The sequence below is a fragment of the Colletotrichum fructicola genome (genome assembly GCF_000319635.2).
Source record: "Colletotrichum fructicola Nara gc5 chromosome Unknown KSG_Nara_v1_contig09, whole genome shotgun sequence".
NCBI classification, from domain to species: domain Eukaryota; kingdom Fungi; phylum Ascomycota; class Sordariomycetes; order Glomerellales; family Glomerellaceae; genus Colletotrichum; species Colletotrichum fructicola.
In genome coordinates, this window is record NW_027094059.1 from 3,929,498 (window position 1) to 3,948,153 (window position 18,656).

Below are 18,656 nucleotides of genomic sequence, written 5' to 3' on the forward strand. Positions count from 1 at the left end.
CCGCGTGGTGGTGGCGGGTGGGTGAGCCTGCTGCCTTAGTTCCCGTGCGAATCTGTAGCTGAGCCCGCGCTTGCGGGCAAGCTGATGAAAAACACTCAGCCCTTCTTGATCTCGCCCTGGAACTTGACAGCCCACTCGGAAAACTCGTCCTTGTCTCCGCTCCATGGCGCCTTCAGCTGGTCCGAGAGGGCAACAATCTCGTCAAAGCACAAATTCATAACGCGATCGATCTCGTCAGGTGAGAGGTCGTAGAAAGCGCCCGCCAGCTCATCAAACATGTGAGGCAGCTTTCGAAGGATACGCATGGACTCATCCAGACGCATCGGAATGTCCGAGTTTTCGACAGGCAGCGACGGCAACGTCTTGAAGCGTCTCTTGACGATGGCTTGGTAGAGGAGCGTGGTGAGCCTGAGTCGTTTCAAGCAGGATTCGAGACGGTCGCGGATCTTGTCGGGGTCGTCTCGAGGGATCGCCTGTGATCCGCTCATCATATCGTCGATGAGCTCCTGCGTGGACGGCATCATGGAGCCCAGCGCGGAATCGTGGTCGAATTCGTCGGCGTCGCTGTCGTCGTCATCCTCGGGTTCCTCCTCGCCCCACTCCTTGAGCTCCTCCATAACATCCTTGAGTGTTGCCCTGAACTCTTCAACCTTCTGGATGAAGCAGCCGCCGATGCCGCCCTTGTAAAAGTTCATGACCGCGTCGCATGCCGCCCAGATGACACCCGTGGCCGCCATGCTTCCCTTGCCGGTTGAAGTGGCAGAGCCACTCTTTTGGGCGTCAGACAGAATCTTGCCGTCCCTGGGGATCTTCTCGACCAGCCCGCGCAGCTCCTTGAGCACAGTGTAGCACTTCCATGACAAGTCCTTGCGAACGGTGGCAGTGTAGCGCTCGGCGTCGCATGACTGGGCGGCGGTCGCGATACCAGGGATAGGGCCGGCGACAAGCTCGCGCACGACTTTGCTGATGGCGGAAGGCGTGAAGGGCTCGTTGATAATGAGGACGGAGATCTTGGTCGAGTGCGCTTTGATCAGAGATGCGGAGTCGTTTGCGAGGGCGAGAGGGTCGACGGAGGAACTCGAAGAAGATGCAGCCTGGGAGTCATCTTTGCCGGCGTTGATGGAGAGGCAAACGGCCTCCAACTGCTTCATCAAAGCGACGGCAGTGTCGGAGAGCGCATTCAGCGCTGCGGGGGTGTTGGCGGTTGATGAAGACATCTTTTCGGCCTTTGCGAGAAAAATACTTGGTCTGGAGGAGATGTCGAGCTGGCAGAGACACGGCTCTGGGAACAGGAACCCTTCAATGACGAGACTCGAGATGGCCGACAGCAAAAAACATTTTGCCCCGCGATTTGGAGGGGTATCTGAAGGTACGTACCGCCTGCCTCTTCCCTCTCGAGTTCCCTCACCGTCCCTTCCTCCCGCCTGCCAGTGCCCGGTGCTCCTTCCCTGAGCTGCACCTGCTGCTGCGCGACAGCTGTCCAATGACGTCCCATCTGCGCCAGGCCTGACCCACTGTTCACGTGACTGTCCCTGCAGCAGCTTCCACCGCCTGGGCGCCAACTCCGACCCCCCTGTAAGCCGCTGGGGACTCGAACCCACTACGGCGTTTTGGGTGAGCTGGAAGTTCCACGACAACAGCAACAGCGTATCCCATATCTGTACCTTACCGACACCTTCCCGTCTCCAGTCTTGCATCTGGACTGGATCTGGCCAGCTTTACCACCGTTTCCTTCCTTCGTTTCTCGAAACAACAAGACCGAATTTACTCATGAATGACGGTTTTTAGGCCCTGAGAATCCAAAGATGCGTCAAAGCTACAGCGTGGTGCTTGTTGGCACCTTCCTGTCGGCAGCCGCCCCGGTTTCTGCCAACAACCTGCCCAGAGGTGTCGGTCCAGAATGTGAGTTCAATCACCAAGGCCGCCCCAGTAGGACCTCTCAGAGCTCTACAAAGACTGGCAAATTTCCATGGCTCATTGATCCCACGCCAATGCCGCCTCTTTGTCTCTCTGGGGTCATATCGTCCGTTGTTGAACCCACTAACATGCTTCCCACCAGTTGCCAAGTACTTCGAGTCCAAGGACTCCTTCACCTGCATCACCCACCCCGAAATCAAGCTGAGCGTGAAGCAAATCAACGACAACACCTGCGACTGTCCAGATGGCTCCGATGAGCCTGGCACCTCCGCCTGCGCCCACCTCGACCCCCTCTCTCCTCCCCAGCCCTTCGTCGGCTCCAAGACAGGCACAACCAGCACGGCCACTGCCCTCCCGGGATTCTGGTGCGCCAATGAGGGCCACATCGGAGCTTACGTCCCCTTCATGTACGTCAATGACGGCCATTGCGACTACGACATTTGCTGTGATGGCACCGAGGAGTATGGCAAGGTCGGAGGCGTCAAGTGCCCGAACAAGTGCAACGAGATCGGCAAGGAGTTCCGCCGCGTCGAGGCTGAGAGGAAGGCGGCCATCGACAAGGCTGGTAAGAGACGCAAGACGATGGCCAAGGAGTCCAGGGAGCTTCGCCGCCGTGTCGAGGTCAAGGTCAACAGCTTGAAGGAGGAGGTCAAGAACCTAGAGACCAAGAAGGAGGAGCTTGAGCAGAAGCTCCACGAGACAGAGCGTTCCGAGCGGGGCAAGGTCGTCAAGGGCGAGGGCTCCGGTGGAAAGCTTGGCACTCTCGTCAACCTGGCCAAGAGCCGCGTCGCTGAGCTCCGCGAGACCCTCGAAGACGTCGTTGCCCAGCGTGACGACCTCCGCAACAAGGTCGGCGAGCTTGAGGGCATCCTGAGAAGATTCAAGGAAGAGTACAACCCCAACTTCAACGACGAGGGCGTTAAGCGCGCCGTCAAGGGATTCGAGGACTACTCTGCCAACTCCGTCACCGAGACCAAGTCGGACGATCTCGAGGCTGACATCAGGGAGGTCCTGGTCGAGGACAATGAGAGCTCTGGCATCAACTGGAAGGAGTTCGAGGAGGCTGAGGGCTCCGACACTGACATCCGTACGTACCCTTGAGCTAACAATTATGGAACCCAGCTAACCAAACCAGTCTACAACTTTGAGGCCTACCTGCCTGCTCCCGCCCGCGAGTTTGTACGCGACAAGGTCACCGCCATTCGTGGCTGGCTCATTGACAACGGCTTGATGGTTGATAACACCCCCGCCGGCTCCGAGTCTCGCCTCGTCACCGTCGCCCGTGATGCTTTCAACGCCGCCAACAACGACCTCAACGAAAAGCGCCGCCAGCTCGAGAACGAGGAGAAGGATCTCGAGAAGGACTACGGCACCGACGACATCTTCCGTGTTCTGAGCCAAAAGTGCGTCAGCACCGAGGCTGGCGAGTACGAGTACGAGCTTTGCTGGATGGACAAGACGAACCAAAAGTCCAAGAAGGGCCACGGCAACACCAACATGGGCAACTTCGTCCGCATCGACCGGGAGATGGCCGACGACGAGGAGCGCACCGATGGCAAGAGCCTGGGCAAGGGTCTCCGCATGGTCATGCGCTTCGAGAACGGTCAGGGCTGCTGGAACGGACCCCAGAGACGCACCGACGTCTGGCTGGCTTGCAGCGAGACAGAGGAGCTGTGGAAGGTGTCCGAGTCGGAGAAGTGCGTCTACAAGATGGAGGTGGGCACGCCTGCTGCCTGCGACGACCTGCTTGAGCCCCCTGAGCCCAAGTCCAAGGATGAGTTGTAAGAGGGGTGAAAATGGGGGACTGCATGTACAAAGAACAGCATCTGGATTGCTTAGCTTGGCGTCAGGGTGACTTAGACGTAGAGGTCTGCATTAGGAATCATCAAAACGTTGATCAGTCATCTGATTGTAGAGCCCTTGCCACATATTGACATGCGTCTGCACGAAATGACTGACTAGGACGATGTATGTGAGAGATATGAGGTGATGAGCAAAGTCCCGAAAAAGATTGGCATGTAGAGGTAGGCACGAGGACCAGGAAAGGGATAGGGTCCCGTACACTCCATTGAAGGATGTCGCAGTATCGGGGGTATCATTTAAGAGTATTTTACGAGTTTAGACCAGCAGTATGATCCTTTGTCCACCTAGGCCTTTGCCGCCAGTTTCCTTCGCTTGCTCAGCTCCTCCTGTTCAGCCATGACTTTGGCTGTCAACGAGGCAGCCATGGGGTTGTTGATGTTTCTCGTTTTCGACTTGACGCTGTCTGTGGTAGTTGTCGCTCTCCGCTTCTCGGGTGCCTCACCATCATCCTTGGCGTCGACATCCTCGGCCTTGCGCTTCTTCTTGCTCTTTTCCTTCTTATCCTTCTTTTCCTTTTTCAACCCGTGCGTCAGCCCGGCCGCGATGAGGTCGTCCATCCTCTCCGTAAGCTTCTTCAGGTCCGCCTCCTCTGTGGGCAGTATGGGGACGACGTTCTTGGCCTCGAAGGGTTCGCTGCACTCGGGGCATGTTGATGTCGACTCTCCAATCTCCTTGATAGCAACCTCCGCGAAAACATGGCCGCACGGCACGAGATAGACGGCCTTGACAGAGGGACCCAGCTCCTTCAACGAGATAGGACAGGCCCAGATGGCCTTCTTCGAGCCCGGCGGGGAATATTGGTGGAATTTGAGCTTGACAATGTCACGCAGCGACTTGATGCCGGTGGAGGCAAACGTGAGCTCTGGAGAGTCGGGATTGGGTGTGGCGGCAGCGTCATCAGAGGGCATGAGGCCCTGCAGGATGGTCTCGTAGTTGTAGAGGCGGCCGCGCCAATCGGATACGACATTTTCTTTGTCGAGGGGCTCGTTGGAGAGAGGGTCGTTGGCCCAGGCGTGGCCGAGGGACTCGAGGGCGTTAGCCTTTAGTTCGCTGACGGTGAGGGCGCGCGCAGCCTCCTTGACGAGCTCGCGGCGCTTAGGAATTGATCCTCCATCGTTACCCATGATCGCTTGCGTTGGGCTTGTTCGTAGTCTCCACTGATGGTACTGCCGCTGTTGATGCGTACGAATCGGTCAGATCACAAGGTTCATAGCCTGCGCGGGATGACTGAAATTCCTAAAATAAGTGGAAAGCTTTGGATCTGGCTCCGTGACACGATCAGAAAGTTGCGACGTCGAGTCGCGACTGCTCGCTGAATGCTTATCTTATCGGTCGACAGAGTATTATGTAAGACGGCTTGGGCACCTCGACCTACCTAGGATCCAATTGAAGCTGGGGTAGCTCAGGTCAGCAATGCGCCTCGGCAGGGTGGGTTTTAGGAATTGGCAGCAACGGCACAGTGGGTCCTCCAGGTGTACCACCTTTTTGGGGGGGAGGCAAGCACGGTTGACCCTCCACTCCAGCGTTCCAGTGTCGCACTTTCCGTCACTGCAGACTGACCCGACTGGACTGCACCTCCACTGGCTCAGGTTCCCGTCTTGGTCTGGTCCTGGCTCAAACAACCGCAACCTTCAGCCTCGTCCCCCATTCAGCAGGGCACCTTCGTCACTTGGCCTTTCTTTCTGTGCAGCCATTCACACCTTGTTGTTTTTATTCTTTCTATCCCCACGGCAAGCAGTGAACGAACTGCTGACTGCTGCACCAGCTGCAGCCCTTTCTTTCGCGTCCAACAGCGCGCCCACTCCTCCCACGATCACCACCACCACCACCGCCAACTAGTTCCTCACTTGCGATCCCCCTCCTCTTCGAACGACCAGCAATCCATATCCCCGACCTGTAGTCGATGTTTCTCCCATTCTGATCCTCGAACGCTCGGGTGCGCCAGCCAGTGAGCCATGGCGACCCAACAGCAGATCGCTCTCGAGCGACTCGACAATATTGTCAGAGACCTCAGATCACGGTTTGTCCCCCCTCCCCCTTCCGCTTCTACCTCTGTTGCTTTGCCCCCACTCTGGGGATGCGACAAGGAGCTTGAATATGGCACCTGCAGAAACTGACATTTCCCAAGGACCTCTGACGATGTTCGAAAGCGGGCGGCTCTCCAGCTCAGAGACCTGGTGCTGGTCTGCCATCGAGGTAAGCAGTCCCAAGTTTCCCCTCAACACCACAACTCCCTCTCCATCGCTCTGCGGAAGCGCCAAATTCGCTATCATGTACAACTTGGCTGACCCTCCGCCTCCTCCAGACCTCCCCATCGAACAGTTCAACATGATTTACGGTTCCGTGAACAATAAAATTACACAACTCATCTCCCACGGCAATGATTCCTCCGAGCGCCTGGGCGGCGTCTACGCCCTCGATGCCCTCGTCGACGTTGAAGTCTCCGAGCAGTCGACCAAGATGTTCGCCCGCTTCAACCAAAACCTCAAAACCATCCTGCGCGGCAAGGACATCAACCCCATGCAAGCCGCCGCCATCGCCCTGGGCAAGATGTGCCGACCAGGCGGTTCTATGATAAGCGAACTGGTCGAGTCCGAAACCCAGATGGCCCTCGAGTGGCTCCAGAGCGAACGAGTCGAGGAGCGTCGCTACAGCGCCGCCCTCGTGTTGCGCGAATTGGCGAGACAGGCGCCCACACTCATGTACAACTACGTCGGTCTGGTCTTGGACCTCATCTGGAACAGCTTGAGAGACAACCGCCATCTTATTCGCGCCACGTCCGCTGAGACCGTCGCCGCCTGCTTCCGCATCATTAGGGAGCGCGACCAGGAGCTGAAACAGACATGGATGGAGAAGGCTTACGCCGAACTTATGCGCGGGCTGCAGCACGGCTCCGTCGAGTACATCCACGCCTCGCTCCTCATGCTCAAGGAGCTGCTTGAGCAGGGCGGCATGTTCATGCAGGACCACTACCCCGAAGCCTGCGAAATCGTTCTCCGTTACAAGGACCACCGCGACGTCACCATCCGCAAGACCGTCGTCCTCCTCATCCCCGACCTGGCCAGCTACTCTCCCGCAGAGTTCGACCGCAGCTACCTCCACAAGTTCATGGTTTACCTGTCCGGCATGCTGAAGAAGGACAAGGAGCGCAATGACGCCTTCCTGGCTATCGGTAACATCGCAAACTCAGTGAAGAGCGCCATTGCGCCTTACCTTGACGGAGTTATGACCCACGTCAGAGAAGGTCTCAGTCTGGCAGCTCGCAAGCGCGGTCCTGTCGACGCGGTTTTCGAGTGCATCAGTCGACTAGCCGTTGCCGTTGGCCAAACGCTGAGCAAGTACATGGAAGCTCTGCTCGACCCCATTTTCGAGTGCGACCTGACGCCAAAGCTGACCCAGGCTCTCGTCGACATGGCCTTCTACATCCCTCCCGCCAAGGACACCATTCAAAACCGATTGCTGGACATGCTCAGCATGGTCTTGTGCGGAGAGCCCTTCAAGCCCCTAGGCGCTCCTCATCCCAACACCCTCACAGCCGTGCCCGCTGTTCCTAAGGACTCCAAGGATCCTTTGGCCTACGAGCATCGCAAGGCGGAGGTCAAACTTGCCCTCAACACTCTCGGCAGCTTCGACTTTACCGGCCATGTGCTGAATGAGTTTGTGCGTGACGTCGCTGTCAAGTACGTCGAAGATGAGGATCCGGAGACGAGAGAGGCCGCAGCTCTCACCTGCTGCCAGCTTTACGTGCGCGACCCCATCGTCAACCAGACCAGTTACCACGCTCTCCAGGTTGTTGGCGATGTCATTGAGCGACTGCTTACCGTGGGCGTATCGGATCCCGAGCCGAATATCAGACGGACCGTTCTTGCCGCCCTTGACGAGCGTTTCGACAGACACCTGGCCAAGGCAGAGAACATCCGCACGCTGTTCTTTGCTCTCAACGATGAGGTCTTTGCTATCCGCGAGGTTGCGATTTCTATCATTGGTCGCCTTGCTAGATACAACCCAGCATACGTCATCCCCTCCCTCCGCAAGACCCTTATCCAGCTCCTCACTGAGCTTGAGTTTTCCGACGTTGCAAGGAACAAGGAGGAAAGCGCAAAGCTACTCAGCCTGTTGGTACAGAATGCCCAGGGACTGGTCAAGCCTTACGTCGACCCAATGATGTCCGTTCTTCTGCCGAAAGCCAACGACGCGAGCGCTTCTGTCGCGGCAACCATTCTGAGAGCAATCGGCGAGCTTGCCACTGTCGGTGGCGAGGAGGTTCTTCCATACAAGGACCGCTTGATGCCTCTCATCATTGCGGCGCTGCAAGACCAGAGCTCGAATAACAAACGAGAGGCCGCACTTCACGCCCTTGGTCAGCTGGCCAGCAACTCCGGATACGTCATTGAACCCTATCTCGAGTATCCCCAGCTTCTGGAACTGCTGCAAAGCATAATACGCACCGAGGGCCAGCGCGGTCCTCTTCGGCAGGAGACCATTAAATTAATGGGTATCCTGGGTGCCTTGGACCCCTACAAATACCAGCAGGTCGAACAGCGGCGGCCCGATGCACAGCGCCGGGTCGAGAGCACACAGATGACGGATATCTCTCTTATGATGACAGGTCTCACGCCATCCAGCAAGGAGTACTTCCCAACTGTGGTCATCAACGCGCTGCTCCAGATTCTCAAGGACAACTCTTTGTCCAGCCATCATGCGTCCGTCATCGAGGCGATCATGAACATTTTCCGCACTCTAGGCTTGGAGTGTGTATCTTTCCTCGACCGAATCATCCCCGCCTTCCTCGGTGTGATTCGGGCTGCTGACAAGAACCGACTTGATTCCTACTTCAGTCAGCTCGCCACGTTGGTCTCCATCGTTCGACAGCACATCCGCAACTTCCTGCCCGAGATTGTCGAAATTTGCCAAGAGTTCTGGCATACGACTAGTACTCTGCAGTCAACGATCATGAGCCTGGTCGAAGCCATCTCGCGCTCTCTAGAAGGCGAGTTCAAGATCTACCTAGCTGGTCTGTTGCCGCTCATGCTGGGGGTCCTTGAGAAGGATGCAACGACAAGACGCCTTCCCTCCGAGAAGGTCCTGCATGCATTCTTGGTCTTTGGATCCAGTGCCGAGGAGTACATGCATTTGATCATTCCTGTTATTGTCAGGACTTTTGAGAAGCAAGGCCAGCCACCCGCGCTCCGGAAGCAGGCCATTGAGACCATTGGCAAGATCACATATCAGGTCAACCTCAACGACTATGCGGCCAAGATCATTCATCCTCTTACACGCATTCTGGCTAGCGGAGACATGACCCTTCGCGTCGCTGCTTTGGACACCCTGTGCTGTCTTATCCAGCAGCTCGGCAAAGACTACCTCCACTTTATGGGAACCGTCAACAAGGTGTTGGCGCTACATCAGATCCAGCACCAGAACTACGAGTTGCTCGTGAACAAGCTGCAAAAGGGCGAGGTGCTTCCTCAGGACCTTGGCGCAGGCGACCGTTTCGTCGACCGAATCGACGACCAGGCGGCATTTGCTGACCTTGGCGCAAAGAAGTTGGAGATGAATGCGATCCATCTCAAGCAGGCGTGGGATACGAAGGGCAAGTCAACCAAAGAGGATTGGCAGGAATGGCTTCGTAGATTCTCCACGACCTTGCTCACCGAGTCGCCCAATCACGCTCTCCGCGCCTGCGCCGCCCTTGCCAGCTCATATCTCCCGCTCGCGCGAGAACTGTTCAACTCCGCCTTTGTCTCTTGCTGGAGTGAGCTCTACGAGCAATTCCAGGACGAACTGATTCAGAACATTGAGAGTGCCATCAAGTCCGAGAATGTGCCTCCCGATCTGCTCGGTCTGCTGCTCAACCTCGCCGAGTTTATGGAACACGACGACAAGGCTCTGCCCATCGACATTAGAGTGCTCGGTCGGGAAGCCGCTCGTTGCCACGCATATGCCAAGGCCCTCCACTACAAAGAGTTGGAGTTCTTGCAGGACCAGAGCAGTGGTGCGGTTGAGGCTCTTATTGTGATCAACAACCAACTTCAGCAATCTGACGCAGCCATTGGTATTCTCCGCAAAGCCCAGCTTTACAAGGAGGGTATCCAACTTAGAGAGACATGGTTCGAGAAGCTGGAGAGATGGGAAGAGGCGCTCGCGTTCTACACGAAACGAGAGATGGAGGTTCCCGAAGACAAGCCTGTGCCCGTCGATATCATCATGGGCAAGATGCGTTGTCTACACGCCCTTGGCGAGTGGGAGGCTCTGGCAGGCCTCGCCAGCAACACCTGGGCCAATTCTTCTCCCGACGTTCAGCGCCTGATCGCTCCTCTGGCTACCGCTGCGGCATGGGGTCTCGGAAAGTGGGATTCAATGGACAGCTACTTACAGTCCATGAAGCGCTACTCGACAGACAGATCCTTCTTCGGCGCCATTCTTGCGCTGCACCGCAACCAGTTTAGGGAAGCTCTGAATTGCGTGCAGCAAGCGCGCGAAGGTCTGGATACCGAATTGAGTGCCCTCGTCAGCGAATCGTACAACCGCGCATACCAAGTCGTCGTCAGAGTGCAGATGCTGGCCGAACTCGAGGAGCTCATTGTGTACAAGCAAACAGACGAGAAGAAGAAGGCGACCATGCGCCGCACATGGGAGACGAGACTCAAGGGCTGTCAACGCAATGTCGAGGTCTGGCAAAGGATGCTTCGCCTTCGTGCGTTGGTTATTACCCCCGCGGAGAACATGCACATGTGGATCAAATTCGCCAACCTTTGTCGCAAATCTGGTCGCATGGGACTCGCCGAGAAGTCTCTCAAGCAGCTCATTGGCGTAGAGGCTCCTCTGGAGACGCTGATTCCCTACTGGAACGAGCGACCGCAGCAGCCCAATGTCGGCCTGCCCCGGAACATCCCTTCGCAGATCATCTACGCCATGCTCAAGTACGAGTGGGAGGTCGGCCAGCAACCTGCTTTCCGCACATCAGGAATTTCCGAGAGGACTCTCTACTGCCTGCGCAAGTTTACTAACGATTCAGCGCATCGCTACGAGGCGACAAAGGCCCACCTCACTGCCCAGGCACCCAACGGCATGGACTTGACCAGCGACTACGGCTTCCCTCACCAGATCGACCCCAGTCTCATGAACCCGCAGACTCAAAAGGCGTTGTATGACCAGACAGTTCTCTTGGCCAAGTGCTACCTCCGCCAAGGCGAGTGGCTGATTGCCCTGAACAAGGAGAACTGGCAGTATGAGCACGTCCAGGACATTCTCACCTCGTACTCTCAGGCGACCAAGTATAACCCGAGGTGGTACAAGGCATGGCACGCATGGGCCCTGGCCAACTTTGAGATTGTTCAGGCTCTTTCAACTAGAGGCGAAAGGACTGATCATATGGTCATCGAGCACGTTGTTCCGGCTGTCCGCGGCTTCTTCAAGTCGATAGCGCTGTCTGCTGGAAGCTCCCTCCAGGACACACTCCGTCTTCTGACTTTGTGGTTCACACATGGCGCCAGTGCCGACGTTAATGCCGCCGTCACCGAAGGCTTCACGAATGTCAGTGTTGATACATGGCTGGAGGTCATCCCTCAGCTTATCGCCCGTATCAACCAGCCGACTCGCCGCGTGCAACAGTCGATCCATAGTCTCTTGGCGGATGTTGGTAGAGCCCACCCGCAGGCTCTGGTGTATCCCTTGACTGTCGCCATGAAGTCATCCCAGAACACTCGTCGATCGCGATCCGCTGCTCAGATTATGGATAGTATGCGTCAACACAGCGCCAACCTCGTTTCTCAAGCCGACATTGTCAGCCACGAACTTATCAGGGTCGCGGTCCTCTGGCATGAGCAATGGCATGAGGGACTCGAGGAAGCATCGCGACTTTACTTTGGCGACCACAACATTGAAGGCATGTTTGCCACTCTCGAGCCTCTCCACGATCAGCTGGAGCGGGGACCCGAAACACTGCGCGAGATTTCTTTCACCCAGGCTTTCGGCAGAGACCTCACTGAAGCACGCGAGTGGTGCAGACAGTACGAGGCCAGCCGAGATGTCAACGACCTCAACCAAGCTTGGGATCTCTACTATCAGGTGTTCCGGCGCATCTCGCGACAGCTACCCCAGCTTACTACGCTCGAGTTGCCTTACTGTTCGCCGAAGTTGCTTGCCGCCAAGGACCTGGACCTGGCAGTTCCCGGCACCTACCGCAGCGGCCAGCCCATTGTCCGCATCATGGAGTTTGAGGGTACCTTCACGGTTATTAACAGTAAGCAGCGGCCCCGAAAACTCAACATCAGTGGCAGTGACGGTGTGTCCTACGCCTTCCTGCTCAAGGGTCACGAGGATATCCGCCAGGACGAACGAGTTATGCAGTTGTTCGGTCTGTGCAACACCTTGTTGGCGAACGACTCCGAGTGCTACAAGCGTCACCTCAACATCCAGCGGTACCCGGCGATTCCGCTTTCCCAGAACTCCGGTCTGCTGGGTTGGGTACCTAACAGTGACACCCTCCACGTCCTCATCCGAGAGTACCGCGAAAGCAGAAAGATCCTCCTTAATATCGAGCATCGCATCATGCTTCAGATGGCTCCCGACTACGACAATCTTACCCTTATGCAGAAGGTTGAGGTCTTTGGTTATGCGCTTGATAACACCACCGGCCAAGACTTATACCGTGTTCTGTGGCTCAAGAGCAAGAGTTCTGAAGCATGGCTTGAACGTCGTACCAACTACACTCGGTCTCTCGGTGTCATGTCGATGGTCGGATACATCCTTGGTCTCGGAGATCGTCACCCGTCTAACCTTATGCTGGACCGCGTGACTGGCAAGATCATCCACATCGATTTCGGTGACTGTTTCGAGGTGGCCATGAAGCGTGAGAAGTATCCCGAGAGGGTGCCCTTCCGGCTTACCCGTATGCTCACCTACGCCATGGAAGTGAGCAATATCGAGGGAAGCTTCCGTATTACCTGCGAGCATGTCATGAGGGTCTTGAGAGACAACAAGGACAGCGTCATGGCTGTCTTGGAAGCGGTAAGTTCGGTGAGCTTCGTTTGGAGGTATTTAACTAACAGTTTATGCAGTTCATCCACGATCCCCTTCTCACCTGGCGTCTTACGAATGCTGCAAGCCCAGCGGGACCCAACTTCAGATCTGAACGCGAACAATCTCTTGCCGGGCCCCAAGGCGGCCGCGCCCGCCGACCCTCCGTCCTTGAAGCCGACGTTGCACCATCGGAGCTCCTCGCAGCCGAACCCGGAATGCCTGGCGGAGGACCGGTCGCGCGCTCTCGTTCCAGAACAAACTCGTCGATGGCTCATGAAGGCAGTGTCGTTAACGGTAACAACGGTCAAGACCCCACCGAGATCCAGAACGCGAGGGCCGTCGAAGTGCTGGACCGTGTCTCACAGAAGTTGACGGGCAAGGATTTCAAGCCTAATGAGGAGCTTGATGTCATTAACCAGGTCAACAAGCTCATTACCGAGGCGACGAAACTGGAGAACCTTTGTCAGCATTACATAGGATGGTGCAGCTTCTGGTAGGCCGGTCAAGACGATGTGTGGATGGTTTACGGGTCACCAAAGTCAGCGGGAGAAGAGCTGGTAGTTCAGGGTTCTGAAAATGGGTTTGGTTGAAGACCGCGTTGGCGTTTGCGGTATTTTCAGTTCCATGTGTGAGTACATTTTCCTGGCATGTATGCTAGGCTTCTTGCTTCATTTGCTTTTGTCAAAATGTATACCAAATCAGGGTCGGGGGACAAGTGGCTTTCTGGTAGTTCTGGGTCGCGCGCGGCCTCAACCTGTTTACTTGGGTCATGGCATGGCGTCATGGTAGACAGAAAATCGAGTTTCGTAATTTTTCATCACTATGATGCTTTGCTTGCGTGCTGTCCTTGCCAAGCCTGCTCTGGAGCTTTTGAAGGGGAGGTAAGGGGGTTCATGTCACCTTCCAGCCAACCCAAAGCGGTGGCCAATGAACATGGGCATGGTCACTGATGTCCATCAATACGGTACTGCAAACTAAGTTTGCACTCCTAGAAATCAGCTTTTATCAAGGTTTTCGTCCTCCTTGGCAAGTTGCCTGTTTCTAGGCCATCTCAATCCATCCGCGAATCGAGCAAGATAACAGAAAGTTTATATCCAGCAAACTCTACGAGACTATTTCCCATGAGGTTTTGACAGACTCGCCAGCGTTCATTGACAACACTGAGATGGATAGCGCAACAAAGGAGCATCTCACAGCTTGTCATCCACGATGCTCATTCCTCGGCCTTCCGCGCGAGATACGCGACTTGATTTATGAAGCAACCGGTATGCTTCCCAGCGGACTTCGCTTCGTAGCGAGGTATTCGTATCACGACGCCGTCCAATTGCCCTTCTTTGAGATATGCCGACAAATGCGAGAAGAGGCTCTGGAATTCATTGGTCGCCGAAACACAATTGTCCTCGCCTTCAAATGGGGGCCCTCTGATCAATTCTACAGGAAAGATATCGGTACACTGAATCGCCCATCGTTCCACCTGGACCCATCAGGGCTTTCCCGATCCGTGGGATGCGCTACGGAAATGTTGCCATATATCAGGAGCTTGGACATAGAGGTGCATGCGAATTATTACTTCCCTCTCTGGAAATCTAGACTACCAAATTCGCTCAAGCAGCGTTTTCGTCAACTTCAGCAAGTCATGATCATACACACGCGTACCTGGGGTGGTCCGGAAATCTCAGAGAACATTTGCGAATTGGCTCATATGTTCAAAGAGATACCTACGGTCCGCCTGGTTCGACTGCAGCCTTCACCGTTCCTTCAGCCAGGCCAAACCCGGCGTCGACTGAAAAATCCACTATTCAGTCGACTGCAACATTCACCGTTCATTGAGATGGGTCTAATTCTGGAGCATATGAAGAAAAGAGAGGAATCTGATCCTTCTCATAGAGGCTCGACACCGAGAGTCGGGGAGTCATCAGGCCGTCGTTTTGAGGTTGTGTGCCGCGGATTGGACTGTAATACACGCTGTCGAGGACTTGAAGAGTCGATTGATTGTGCATGGAAGCTCGACAGACGATACGCCTTCGTCGACCTGGGATACGCATCCATGGATTTCGTAGAACTGAAGTACAGATGCTTGGGATGGACTTGGTATCAGCAGGGGTACTGGAAGGACAAGCATGTTACCTGGTCTCCGGACAAATCTCACGCTGGAGAGGGATCGCACGAATAGTAATCATTAGTCCAGAAAAGCAGAAAATTGTACTCAGCAAATATCATACCACAAATTCTCTGGATCTTCTGGTTATCAACACTACACTCATGTTAATTTCGGGAAAAGGCCAGCAGTTTTCCTACTCGAAAAAGATCGAATCGCAAGATCAATCATAGTATGCCGACTCTCAGAACGCCAGTTTGCTGCTTTGCAAGAATAGCTGCTAGACATGAATATCGATGAAGCTGGTTGACTCGCGGTTAAGCACCGCCTCAAGCCCTTACAAACTCCTTTGTGACTTTCCAACTCTGGGCACCTGCTTCCTCCGGGTCCATGAACAAAGTTAACCAACTCCCATGGGCCGTCTCATTATCAATCAGCACGTTCTTGACTCTTGCGAACTCAGGCAAGTTGAACGGTGCTTCGAGGTGCATCGATCCCCAGCTAGTATTGCTACTCAACGAACCTGTGGATGATCCCGCGGACACAGACCCTGGCGTCGTCTGCCTGCTCCGAGCAATGTCGGTTACTGCTTCGTATTTCTCATTGAGCATGTGATTCGTTTCTCTCGAAATCCACGGGCGCTGCGTACAGGGCACTGATGTATCGCTGGGAAAGCCGGCCGCCGGCGCTTGGAAATTTGCAAGCTCCTCGGAACCCGTCCATGAGATCGCGTCCCAATTCATAGTTCCGAAGTCAGGTGCGTCGCGGCGAACGGTATCCTCTTCGATCGCAATAATCCGCTTACCTATCTCAACCGACATGTGCGCATCCCACAGGTTCTCTCTTCGTTTCGTCACAGCTTCCTGCTTTAGGAGATCGGCGGCTGCTCGTCGCAACATGGGGTGGCGGCATTTGGTGATGGTGTAGTACAGCGGGGGTATGACCTCTGTATCGAAGACGAATTTGGGTGTCGACATGGCTGCTTTGGAGGGATCCCTGACATATTTCTTTGAAGAGTGCACGAGCTCGGCAGAAATATGAATAATGGCGGCAAAGGAAGCAATATGGTCGTCATACGCCGTCTCAAGGGGGGACATGGCGGTGCTGATCCATATTTTGGCTGTATGGTAGTACAGCAAGCAGAGCTTCCCGGCCCTCTTCGCATCTTCCACTGCTGAGATCACTGTGAAGGCAACATGCCACCTGTTGAACTTCGCCAGAATCTCCCCTTGCTGTTGCTGGAGAGTCTGAAGTTGTGGGTCATCTGTTGGGCGGGAGTACACTATCCCTTTAGCCATATTGCTGAAACGGAGTCCATCGTCAATGAGTTCGTACAGCGCGACTTCTGCCTCGTCGACTGACGCGAAGTATAAGTTGGTAGCGGAGCTAGAGCGCAGGTTCGAGGGTATCTCAGCGGGATTGCTCCCAAACAAAAACGAAGCAAGACTTAGCCGGCTGTAAATGGGTACAAAGTGCTTTTTGATGACACTGACGTCGTTTCCAGCTATTGACGAATCAAGCTGTGCCAGAATTAGCCGACCCTGGTTGATGTGCACCTGCGACGCTCTCTCATCACCAAGCATGAACTCGACGCAGATGAAGAGGAGACATGCTAGAAGCGGGACCGTGACCCCTGCGGACTCGGATGGCTTCCATTCTTGTAGATGCTTGAGCGCCTTGCCGTATTGCTCTGATGCGAAGGTGTTCGAGAGCACGCCGGCCCATTTCGGGGATGATATGGTGTCTCCCGCGTCGGCAGACTTCTCCTGTGACAGAGACTCGTGGAGACTGCTGATGGCTAGGACAGCATGACGGATGCTTGGCTCAGCATGGCAGAAATGCGGGACAAGCTTCTTCCACAGGGTCGAACCACCGGATCCGTCGCTGAAGATGGCCGGCGCAGAGAAGTTGCGGTAGAAGTCAAAGGCGCGTTGTTCCCGGCTTCCACCAGCCCAGTCGGCGAAAGGTGATATGGGAGGATTCAGGCGAGCAACTTCTGGGCCTGGACTTCCAGCATCATCATTGCTGCTGGCCGCCTTTTGAGGGAAGTAGCCGTCGCAGTTCCTCCCCGTTTTGGTACAGCGGAGACATGCAGGCTTGGTCTCGTCGCATTTCACCTTCCGAATTCTGCAAACGCGTCAGTATGCAAGCGATTGCAAGGTGCCACAAGGACAGGAGAAGAGAGGTCGGACTCAACTTGCACGTGACGCATCCAGTCCGAACCTTCTTAGACCCCTTGCGGCCCGAAGATGGAGCAGGAAGCTGCAGAGACGCCTGCGGAGTACTGTCAGGGTCCGTCATTTGCTTGCCTGTCGACGTGGAAACAGTCTGAGGCTCGCTAATTGTATGTCTTGCCGGTGGAGCGGAAGCGCGGCTCTTGTCGTTGGCCCCAAGCCGGCGGAAGTGGCTTTGCGTTTGCGTGGCCGCAAGGTCCATGAGGCGAGGCTATGGTGGTTCAGCGCGCTGTTGAGAAGTCCGAGTTGGTAGTCCGAGGCGGGCAATCACGATGTTGAGGCTACGGGGGGCGGACGCTAGAGGTTTGTTTTGTGGCTTGGCACGTTTACGAATGGTATTGTTCAGGATGCCGTGATGTGTTTTGAGTTTTGAGCTTCCAGTCTACTTTGGCGTGGATTCCTGATTTCGGGACTTTGGAATGATGAATCGCATTCCTCGTAATGGAAGATGACATGGTTTGGGTCGGAGGGATGAATAGAGTGGGAACTAACCACTTAACAGGCGACTGTCATAGTAGCATTAGAATGGTACTTTACTTCGTGGTACCATGCTTCGTCGAGTGCCCGGCCATGATGGATACCGCTGCATTTGCCCTCAATAAACAGCAAAAGGTGTAGAGCACGATAAAGCTCTCTCCCTCGTGGAGCTGTCGAACAGGAGGCGAGAGAATGTCTCTGCCTAGCCTGTGACGATCGTTTCGACATGGGATCTGGTCCTTCAGCCCTGCTGAGTGGCCATCCTGTCCCACGAGGGCTGCAGGTTTGCCATTGAAGTCGCAAGTCTGGCCAATACAGGGAGCATCCAGGCTGGACATGCACCCTGGCACGTCTAGCTGTGCAGGGAATGCGGCCGACAACCGCCCCTAAATGGTGATCAAGATACAGGGACGAGTCTCAAATTGTTAGTGACTCAAGCTCAACATTGGTCAATGAACAAACAGCTCGGACTTTTTGCGAGCGCACCAATCGCAGCTTTCGGGAGGGTCTTCTGCGCTTCAAATGAAATGCCGTGCTTACAGGGCCCAAGCTCCTGCCACGAGTCTTGACTCGTCTGCGCCTCCGCCAAATCTCACCACCTGCATCACCAGGTTCCAAATTGTCAACAATTTCCTCTGAAGATCACGACCAAATAAGCCGACTCAGCGTGTCCGAGCATAAAACAAGCAAGCTATAGCTGGATTTTATTGTCTGCCTTGAGATAAACCCACCACAAATGCCAACCAAGCAGCAGGGCCGCAGCTCATCAGCCCCGCCCGTGCTTTTAGCTGCTCTTAGCTCCATAGCAGAAGTCTAGCACTGCACGCCAAGAGGCTGTTCATCCATAATTAACCTTATTTCGCCAAAGACGCCGGGCGCAGTCTGTTCACGATGGCGTCTGCTAGGCGGCTCCTTTGAGATCAAAGGCGGACGTGGATGTTGCTCCTTAAGAGTTCCCAAGTGAATGCGATTGGTGATATCGGGCTGTGAGAGCTCCAGCAACTTCAGCGGCGTCCATGTCTCGTGGCTGAGCCCTAGTCGGA

At 55.3% G+C, this 18,656-nt stretch overlaps 5 protein-coding genes across 5 annotated transcripts; 2 read left to right on the forward strand and 3 right to left on the reverse strand.

Annotated features, from left to right (window-relative positions):
* Positions 1 to 95: 95 nt before the first annotated feature.
* CGGC5_v015464 (Uncharacterized protein) lies at positions 96 to 1,217 on the reverse strand (the record flags this gene model as incomplete). The annotated part of the gene is made up of 1 exon (XM_032024080.1): positions 96 to 1,217. The coding sequence occupies one exon, from the start codon at positions 1,215 to 1,217 to the stop codon at positions 96 to 98; it is 1,122 nt and encodes a 373-aa protein (XP_031879176.1).
* A 100-nt stretch (positions 1,218 to 1,317) lies between these two features.
* Positions 1,318 to 3,702, forward strand: CGGC5_v015465 (Glucosidase 2 subunit beta; the record flags this gene model as incomplete). Its single annotated transcript, XM_032024078.2, has 4 exons — positions 1,318 to 1,369; positions 1,789 to 1,902; positions 2,060 to 3,004; positions 3,053 to 3,702. The coding sequence occupies 4 exons, from the start codon at positions 1,318 to 1,320 to the stop codon at positions 3,700 to 3,702; spliced, it is 1,761 nt and encodes a 586-aa protein (XP_031879183.2).
* Positions 3,703 to 4,064: 362 nt separating this feature from the next.
* Positions 4,065 to 4,904, reverse strand: rtf2 (Replication termination factor 2; the record flags this gene model as incomplete). The annotated part of the gene is made up of 1 exon (XM_032024077.1): positions 4,065 to 4,904. The coding sequence occupies one exon, from the start codon at positions 4,902 to 4,904 to the stop codon at positions 4,065 to 4,067; it is 840 nt and encodes a 279-aa protein (XP_031879199.1).
* Positions 4,905 to 5,735: 831 nt separating this feature from the next.
* tor2 (Serine/threonine-protein kinase tor2) lies at positions 5,736 to 13,301 on the forward strand (the record flags this gene model as incomplete). The annotated part of the gene is made up of 4 exons (XM_066153265.1): positions 5,736 to 5,800; positions 5,909 to 5,976; positions 6,086 to 12,792; positions 12,843 to 13,301. 4 exons carry the CDS (start codon positions 5,736 to 5,738, stop codon positions 13,299 to 13,301), a joined length of 7,299 nt encoding a protein of 2,432 aa, XP_066007434.1.
* A 1,930-nt stretch (positions 13,302 to 15,231) lies between these two features.
* Positions 15,232 to 17,338, reverse strand: atnN-6 (Aspercryptin biosynthesis cluster-specific transcription regulator atnN; the record flags this gene model as incomplete). The annotated part of the gene is made up of 2 exons (XM_066153266.1): positions 15,232 to 17,029; positions 17,100 to 17,338. The coding sequence occupies 2 exons, from the start codon at positions 17,336 to 17,338 to the stop codon at positions 15,232 to 15,234; spliced, it is 2,037 nt and encodes a 678-aa protein (XP_066007405.1).
* Positions 17,339 to 18,656: the final 1,318 nt, after the last annotated feature.